Source organism: Tupaia chinensis, unplaced genomic scaffold (assembly GCF_000334495.1).
Source record: "Tupaia chinensis unplaced genomic scaffold, TupChi_1.0 Scaffold145860_1, whole genome shotgun sequence".
In the NCBI taxonomy this organism is placed as follows: domain Eukaryota; kingdom Metazoa; phylum Chordata; class Mammalia; order Scandentia; family Tupaiidae; genus Tupaia; species Tupaia belangeri.
Window position 1 is genome coordinate 1,803,180 of NW_006205718.1, and position 8,561 is coordinate 1,811,740.

Genomic DNA, 8,561 nt, shown 5'->3' on the forward strand with positions numbered 1-8,561 from the left:
CTTAGTGATAAATCTAACCAAAGAAGTTAAAGACCTCCACAAGGAAAACTACGAGAAGATAAAAAAAGAAATTGAAAGTGACACAAAAAAGTGGAAGGACATCCCATATTCCTGGATTGGAAGAATTAATACAATCAAAATGGCAATTCTACCCAAATTAATCTACCTATTTAATGCAATGCCAAAGTACCAGACACATTCTTCACAGATCTAGGAAAGACAATCATAAAGTTTGTCTAGAATCATAAGAGACCCCGTATTGCCAAAGCAGTTCTGCACAAGAAGAGTGGAGTGGGCGGCATCTCATTCCCTGACCCAAAAATATACTACAAAGCTGTGGTAATCAAAACAGTATGGTACTGGCACAGAAACAGACAGGTGGACTAATGGCTCAGAAGATTTAAACCATTGTCCTTGTAGCTGAATTCCACCTGTGTGCTCAAATACTAGAGTGACTACGAGAAGACAGATGCTGAGGGACCCTACATCTTGGAAAGCTAGTCCTTAAAATGGGCACTTGAAATCCCTAGGTTCTTTCTAAAAGGCCAAACAGAAGGTAGGTTGTAGCAATAAAAGAGCAGTTGATTCAACTCTAGACTCCAACATCCTTGCAGGAAATGCTACTTAGCACCACATCCAACATACAGTAGGTGCTCATTAAGTCAATGTGGTCTGAATGATTAGTGAAGACTGTTAGCATCATACATGAATTTGCCTTCTCCTAGGCATATTGCCTCATCTATTCAACAAACATCTGTTAAAACACCTACTATGTGTAAAGCACTGTATGAGATTCACAAAGAAGCTACAGAGATAAGATCAGTTAAAGTTCTTGAGTATGTGTGAAGAGCTATGCTGACCCTTCAGTGAGATTTATTTCTGGCCTATACCTGCCTGATCTCTTCAGACTCCTCTTGAACCAGTTTTCCTCATTTTCTACACCCTAGCCAGGGTTGCATTTGCCATTCCATCTAACTGGGCCATCCTTATCCTCCAATCTGCCTGGATGACTTCTTCTTATCTTTGGGATTACAACTTCAGTGTCTCCTCTTCCAGAAAGGCCTCTGTGGAACAATCCACTAGATTAACTCTCTATTACTGCTCATGCTAGATTTTATTGCTGGACCCAGGTCTTCATCCCTCTCTGCATCTGTACCCTACCATGTCTGCCAAGTGACATAAAAAAAAAAAGAAAGAAAGAAAAAAAGAAGGCTATTTCCCCACCTACTAGAAATGGACTTGGCCATGTAACTTGCTTTAGATTACAGATGGAGTTACAAGATATGATCTGCCAGTTCAGAGCCTTGGTCTCAGAAGCTTTGTGTGTAGCAGCTTCCTTTCTTACGTTTCTGCCATTGTCCTAAGAAGGGCAAGCCTGGTCAGAGTGTTCTCAATTAAGATACCACAGCAGAGCTCCCGGCCAACCCACAGATGCCTGAGCAAGCCAGGTGAGATTTGTCTGCTTCCAGCCGTGAGACATGAGAGCTAATTAAGTACTTATTGGACACTGCTGAGGTTTGGTAGATTTGCCACCTGGCTTTATTGTGGTCATAGTTATTGGAAACACCGATTATGTTCCCTTCATACAGAGTGGGTGCTTAGTAGCTATCTGATAAATGAGTGAGTGCCATGAATGCAGTGCTAAATCTCTTAGTAGAATAAAAGGTCCTCAGAACCCTCTTTTTTCAAAAGAGCCTGAATCTGCAATAGCCAAAAGATGATGTGGGTCAACTTTCTGGAAAACATCTTACCTCTGACTTCTGGAGATATATCCCTTTGCCATCTTGGGTTAAGTTTTGGAAGGCATCTGGAACAATGCAACAGAAAGAAGTATGGTTAATTTGAGTGTGTGTGTGTTGGAAATATTATGGCTCAGTTCCCCTCAGTTCCCCCCATACATCCCCTCACCATAACCACATTTGTGCTGAAAACAAGAGGGAGCTCAATTTAGATTTCAAGTAACCACATGTGGCCACATTTACAGTAAGCGAGATACCTCAAACCTTTGCCTCTGGGTTGAGGCAGGGTTTTAACTAGTTTGGGTACATGCACACACAGACACATGGCCACTGTTCCCATTGCTCTGCTGGCCTGTTGTTCCTGGACTAGCATCTGTCTTTCCTCATAGTTGAACTAGGGACAGGCAAGCAACCATGGGGCATTCAGAAAAATCCCAGGTCCTTCCTCCCTCTCGCCCTCCCCCCAGCTCACCCTCCATGTTCTCTGCACGCAGCATCAAGAGGACAAAGCTGACGAAGTTTATCTGGAGGTTGGGGCCACCATAGCGGATGACCATCAGCTTGCAGACGTTGTCACTGAGCACGATTCCTGCATTGAACACAGGCTGCTACTGTGGGTGCTGGGAATATTCTGCACAGCACCTCTCCCACCCAAGGCCCCTTAAATCATCCCTGAGTCCTGATTGCATGGGCATCTTCTATTCTGGAGTCCATTTGGAATGGTTTAATTATCTATTAATTTTATTTTATTCCCACTCCCCATCCATTTCCTTAGGCCATAAGTGTGAGAATCTTTTTATCAAGTAGGTTACTGGCCTCCAAGGCAGGAGGCAGTCTGTGTAGTGGTCACATTTCTTATCATCAGGAACATTTGCTTTGGAGCCCAAGTAATCCCAGATTTAAACACTAGCAAGTGACTTGGCTTCTTTGGGCTTGAATTTCTTCCTCTTTAAAGAGAGGATTATAATAGGATATTGTTGATGAGAGAGCCTAGGTATGTCAATCCTCATTAAATGTTAGCTATAGTCACAGTGATAAAATAGTAAGTGGTTTTGTTATTTGCAGATCCATGTCTTTGAGCCTCTGGTCGCGAGGAGTAACATTGCATATGAGAGTTACTTCAGAAAGTTATACCTCCCCCTTCCTCCCTGCCTGAGGAGGGCACCTTGCACCTCTCTCCCACCCCTTACCTACCTGCCTCCATCATGGCAGCTTGCAGCTGCAACCAGTTCAGATATCCTGAGCGGTTAGTATCTTGCTTGTGGAAAACCTCCTGCAAAGAATAAAAACCAAGGCTAAGGGAGCCAGGCATTTTCAAGGTCATCCAAAAGCCCCTATGTGCCCAACATTTACACTGCAGGGGAAACTGTTGGGGATAAGAATACCACAGAAAGCCCAGGCCAGGACCCTACTGCACATTTCTGATGGAGGAAGGCTTCTGAGAAAGCAGGAGGTCTTTTTCTCATTGGATATAGATAGGCTAGGTATAGGTAAATGTGCTTGATTTAAGTACATTATTCACACTTTGAAATGGCACCAAGTCTGTGACTCGGAGCACATGGTAGGTTGTGAGTAATGATTGGAAGAATAGAAAGGAGCTTATTTATGAAGAACTTTAAGTGTCAAATGTGCTAAGGAGTTTGGACATTCTCTGGAGTCAATGATGGGTCTTATAAAGCTTTTCACAAGGAAGTGACATGACCAGATATGTATTTTAGAAATCCAGGTGATTATTGCAACTGTCTCTCTGATTTCAGGAGGAATAAAAGCAGAAAAGTCTCATAAAGAGCTACAGGGCAGAGAGGTAGCTTGTGTGGTTTTGCCATTTCTGCACCATCCTTCAAAGAGATGTGGTGAGATGTGTTCTTACCTTATAGAGCATCAGCTGCTTCCATAGGTCCCTGAATTCCTGAATGCTCACAGTACCTGATGCATTCAGCTGGTAAGGTTAAGGTAAAAGCTGCCAGGGGAGAGTTCCATCCACAGCTCTGGAGGCAGCAATCAGCCCTCCATGTAGCATTGTGCAATTTATGGACAACCCATTCAGTATCTGAGTCCTTAGTTGCCCTTCCCCCTCACACACGGACTAGCTCAACAAAGGGCTCCCACACCCTTGCTAGAAAAGGACAGAATGATCCAGAACATTGAAGCACTGGAAGAAATGGTGATGGTGATGATGATAGCTACCATTTAGTGAAGCAAACATGACCAATTTGATGTGATTTAAATCAAAAACAGCAATTATTTTTCATTATTGTTAAAGTCAAGTTATGGAAGAAGTCTGGCACAGGGTGGCTAAGGATGCCTCTTAAATTTAGTCATTTTTTAAAAAATAACTAAAAGCCTAAAGTTGACCCAGTGACCACATCCAGATATATTCAGACTCAAAAAGACTGGGTCCAAATATTACCATATACTATCTCTGGTTGAGCCCTTGTGTGGGGTCTAGCACTGAATGACATACTTTGCCGACGTTGCTTCATTTACACCTCGTAGCTGAAGGAGGCATTCACTCTCACGTGTTCTAGATGATGAAATGAGACTCAGAGAGGTTATGATCTTGTTCAAGTTCATACAGGTGGTGACAGGGCTGGGACCTGCTCCAGTGCCTGTATGGCTAACCACCATCCTACACTGTCTGAGTTTCTGCAGACGTGACTTTTTGCATTTGTACCATCTGTCCCAACCTTTCCAGTCTACGTGCCTCTGTGTAGTATGGATGATCACACTTTGCTTAAACTGTCTATTTAGAAAGGTGTAGCATTTGCTAGAAAAGTCACAGCGCTGAGAATCAGGAAAACTGAGTTCATGGCATATCTTAACTTTCTGAGTTCTTGTTTACTGATCTATAAAAGGGGGCAACTACCACCCCTTCACCAAGTGAAAACCTTAGGGCCCTGAGATACTTGTAAAGACCTCTTATAAACCTGGAGAATTATTACTAACCCCCACCCCTCCAGCTGCCTCGTCTTCACTCCCAGCAAATATTATCATTATCGGCAGCTAATACTGACCATCTCTTAGATGACAGTTCTGCTCTCAGCACTTTGCCATACTGTCCCCTTTGCATTCTCCCACCAATGCTATAGACCAGGCTTACTAAAACAATTCCCAGGCTTCATATGAGCACCTAGAGACACAATGAAGACTGATAACTTGTGCAAGATCACCATACTAGTAGGAGCTGGGGTTGGAAATTCAAACCCAGACAACCTGACTCTAGAATGAAGCTCTGCACCAGCAACAGATCATCTATCCACAGATGTAAAAAGATACATCCAGTAGGGCCAGGATCCCCTGGCAGGCTTCGAGGCTGAAGAGAGGCTGTGTATTCCCAAGACCTGTGAAGAAGCACAAAGAGTTTGCATGGGGGCTGGTTCCAGACTGGGCAGGAAGAGGCAGTGCCACCCAAGCAGGCCATAGGTTCTAATAGCCCAGCTGTACAAAGGTGGAAAGGAGCATGAGAGCACAATGGAGAGAGAAGGTTTGAGGGTAAGTCCTATATCTCTGAAGGGCAGTAGAACCCTGCAAAACCCACCAGTTACAGCTGAGCTTTGCTTAGCCAGTGGGCCAAGTGTACATATCCTACATACATAGGAATAGCTGGGATCACAGGATCACAGACTCCCTGATCTGCAAGGGATCTGAGAAGTCACTTGTTTATGCTCCCACCCAAACTGGGGGGGGGGCTCTTTCCTCAGGTCTGTTCATTACAGGTGTTCACTTTTTGGCATGGACGGAGAACCCCTGCCTGGAGAAACTCCTGGCACTAACTACTAAGGAACCTCCTGTAATAGTCACTCACTGATCCTAGGACTGCCTCCAGAAATGTGTAGGACCACACATTTGTCCTCTCCCTTGTAAACATCAAAATACTTCTCCAACTACTCAGATGATATGGCTTCTAAGCCTTTGTCACCCTCTTCTGAACCCCATGCTTTGCCAGTATCTCTCTGAAGTGTGATGCTAAGACTTTAACATAATCCTTTAGCTGCAATTTGATTAAACTGAGTACAGTGGGCCTTCACTTCCCAAGTTTTCAGGCGGCATTTTAATGTTGAAACCAAATTATGCTCCCAAGGAGATGTTCTGCAGAGAGAGTCTAGGGGATGCAGGGAATAGAGAGATGATGGCCAAAGGGAACAAAATCTCATTTGGACAGGAGGAATATGGTTTTGTTCTTATTGTTCTATGTCACAGCATGGGGAATATAGTTAATAACAGAGTAAAATGTACATTTCAAAATGGATATGGATAGAGAGGATGCAACACAAAAAATGTTAAATATTTCAGAGATGGATAGGTTAACTGACTTGACTTCATTATTCCACATTGTTTTATAAATCATATCACTTCATATCCCATAAATTGATATAATTATAAATCATTTATTTACAGTTTTTAAAATTTAAATGTGCATGAGCCATCTCTTCTATATCATGTCCCAATAATCACTCTAGAATTTTTTTGGTGGGAGAGAGGAACTTATGTTCTATAATTTCTAGAGTCTTCTCTTATGACTCTTTGCCAAATTTGACTTTGAAAAATCATCTGGAAATTATTTTAAATGCTCAGTCATACAATATCCTGGGCTGCAATTTGTCTGAGTTTGAGATCTTGGCCTCATATCAAGTAGAAGCAATTATATCTCTTAGGTAGCAAAAAATCATTTAATTGTTTGTTTTACTTTTTTCACTTTGAATTTCATTCTCCTCCCTGGAGAAATCAGCTTATTTCTTCCATGTTCTTCTCCCACCAAATATACACATAAAACATTTTTATCTGAGTTTTAAGCTTTCCTTATCAGGCATCCATCCTATCAAAGCGTCCCCACTACCCACTTGCAGTCCTCCTAAATGATGAGCTCTCTCCTTCAAAATATTTGTAACTTGATCAGTTTAAATATGAGTTCATCGGCGAGTTCCCTGGGTAGGCTTGTCGATACTTAATATTTATACCCTAGATGGAGGAAATGGATGCAGTTCTTCCATGTGAAATTGATATGCTCAGAAAGTACTCGGTTATTTCTCTCAAACTAGCAAAGCGGCAGGAATCTTTATTTCTCATTGCCATATATCTTTACACACCCAAACTCGAGGAAAAAAATGAACTCTTTTCAAAGTTGGCTAAATCCCACTACTGCTTTGTCAGCCCCCATAACCCACCCTGGGGTAAATCACAGCTGCTTGCTGGGACCAGCACTCAGTAATTCACATGTCCCATCCAGTAACAAGGAACAGGCAGAGTTCAGAAAAGCTGAGTCCTGCAGGATGACTCTCAAATACTTACCTGACAAGGTCACGTGGTTCAGGATGTTCTGCAATTGAACTGCATTTATTTCTGGATACTGAAATGGAATCAGAATGGCAAGAGAACATCATTGTTATTGAAGGCTCATTAGACAGCAGAGGGACCACGAGCTACCAGGGCTGGAATGTCCTCTCCAGCACGGGTTCAACACGGTCCATGTGCCATTTCGGAACAGAAATAAGTGACTCTGCAATGCTGCTCATCAGGAGTGTGAACAGATGTGTAATGAAATCTGTTGTTTAGTGAGAAATTCTTTTTTTGTGAGAAATGCTTTTTAACTAAGCACCTTGGCCAGAGCAGGACAGGGTCCTAAGCCATAGCTTATAGGAAGCAGTGAGTCTCAAACTGGTTCCAAAAACTCAGCAAACAACTCAGTTTGAATTTTTTTCTTAATAAAATGTTGTCAACTCAAACTCCAGATTTTAATTTTATAGTTTATCAAAAGCAACCTTTTATATTGAAGTAGACTTTACATATATCCATAAAATATAAGTATCATACATTTGAATTCTATAAAAATGATACATATTCATAATATGCAATTTTCCTCATTTTTATATGTTTGGAATTCTGTATGAGAATTCATCTGATGAAAGGATTGCAAGGTAAAAAGCCTGACACTGCTGCCATGGAGGAAAAGTCTTATAAACAACACATGTAAGATTCCGACTTATCCTCCCTGGCTGCATTAAGCAAAATATCCCAGGGTGAAGGCAACTGAGTTGTGGGTTTACTCAGAGAGCCACTGACACAGGGTGCTCATTTCTTGTTTTAGTGACATTGGTCAAATATCAGACCACAGATTTTCAGTCTGCTCCTCACTCCATTCCTAAACATTTTACAGGCTAGGAAGAGTGGCTTCTAGAGCACTGTATTTACACCACCAACCTCTGCCATACTCAACCTTGAGAAGCCCAGGAAAAGAAGCCAAGGGGACCAGGTGTATGGCCCCAGGCCTTCCTTCTCCCCAGGTGACTACCCAGGAGACCTTTCTTTCTGTTCGCCACCCCCTTCCCCCCTCCCCCCCTGCACACAAAAGTCCCCAAGGATATCATTATCATGCTCTCTCTCTCTTCACCCATCTCATTCCCAACAACAATGATTCTCAATTCTGTTATATTCCATTTTCTCAGAGATTAAATTTCCTTCTCCTACAAGTAATCAGTGTAGCTTCCAAGAACTGATAATCATGTTACAGGAGCCTTCTGGAAACAACGGCTACACTCAATTGTCTAAAAACTCGAGAACTTTAATAGGAAGTAGCAGTCTGAGAAATGAATAGTCTTAAATCACAGGTTACACACAGTGTCAGGCTGATGCAAATCCACACTTTATAAAATTACCTGTTCTACTTTGTCCTCTGCATCTTCCACCCTTCCCTATCACGCCTGGTCAACTAACCTTTTCAAAGAGTTTGGTGACAAATTCGTTCTGCTCTTCGTTTTGGTCTACTATCTCCTATAGAAACAGACACATAGAAGGACATAATCATTCCCTGATATAAATGAATTC

General features: G+C 42.2%; 1 protein-coding gene across 2 annotated transcripts in view; it reads right to left on the reverse strand.

Annotated features, from left to right (window-relative positions):
- The window catches only part of CAPN14 (calpain 14), a 31,618-nt gene that overhangs the window by 3,285 nt on the left and 19,772 nt on the right, over window positions 1-8,561 (reverse strand). For both annotated transcript variants that reach the window (XM_006168528.1, XM_027768311.1), the window contains 7 exons: window positions 8,451-8,507; window positions 7,029-7,086; window positions 5,016-5,080; window positions 3,610-3,678; window positions 2,934-3,012; window positions 2,212-2,328; window positions 1,752-1,807 (listed from right to left, as the gene is read on the reverse strand). In XM_006168528.1, the coding sequence (XP_006168590.1) occupies window positions 1,752-1,807; window positions 2,212-2,328; window positions 2,934-3,012; window positions 3,610-3,678; window positions 5,016-5,080; window positions 7,029-7,086; window positions 8,451-8,507 (501 nt within the window). The remainder of the gene's footprint in view (window positions 1-1,751; window positions 1,808-2,211; window positions 2,329-2,933; window positions 3,013-3,609; window positions 3,679-5,015; window positions 5,081-7,028; window positions 7,087-8,450; window positions 8,508-8,561) is intronic.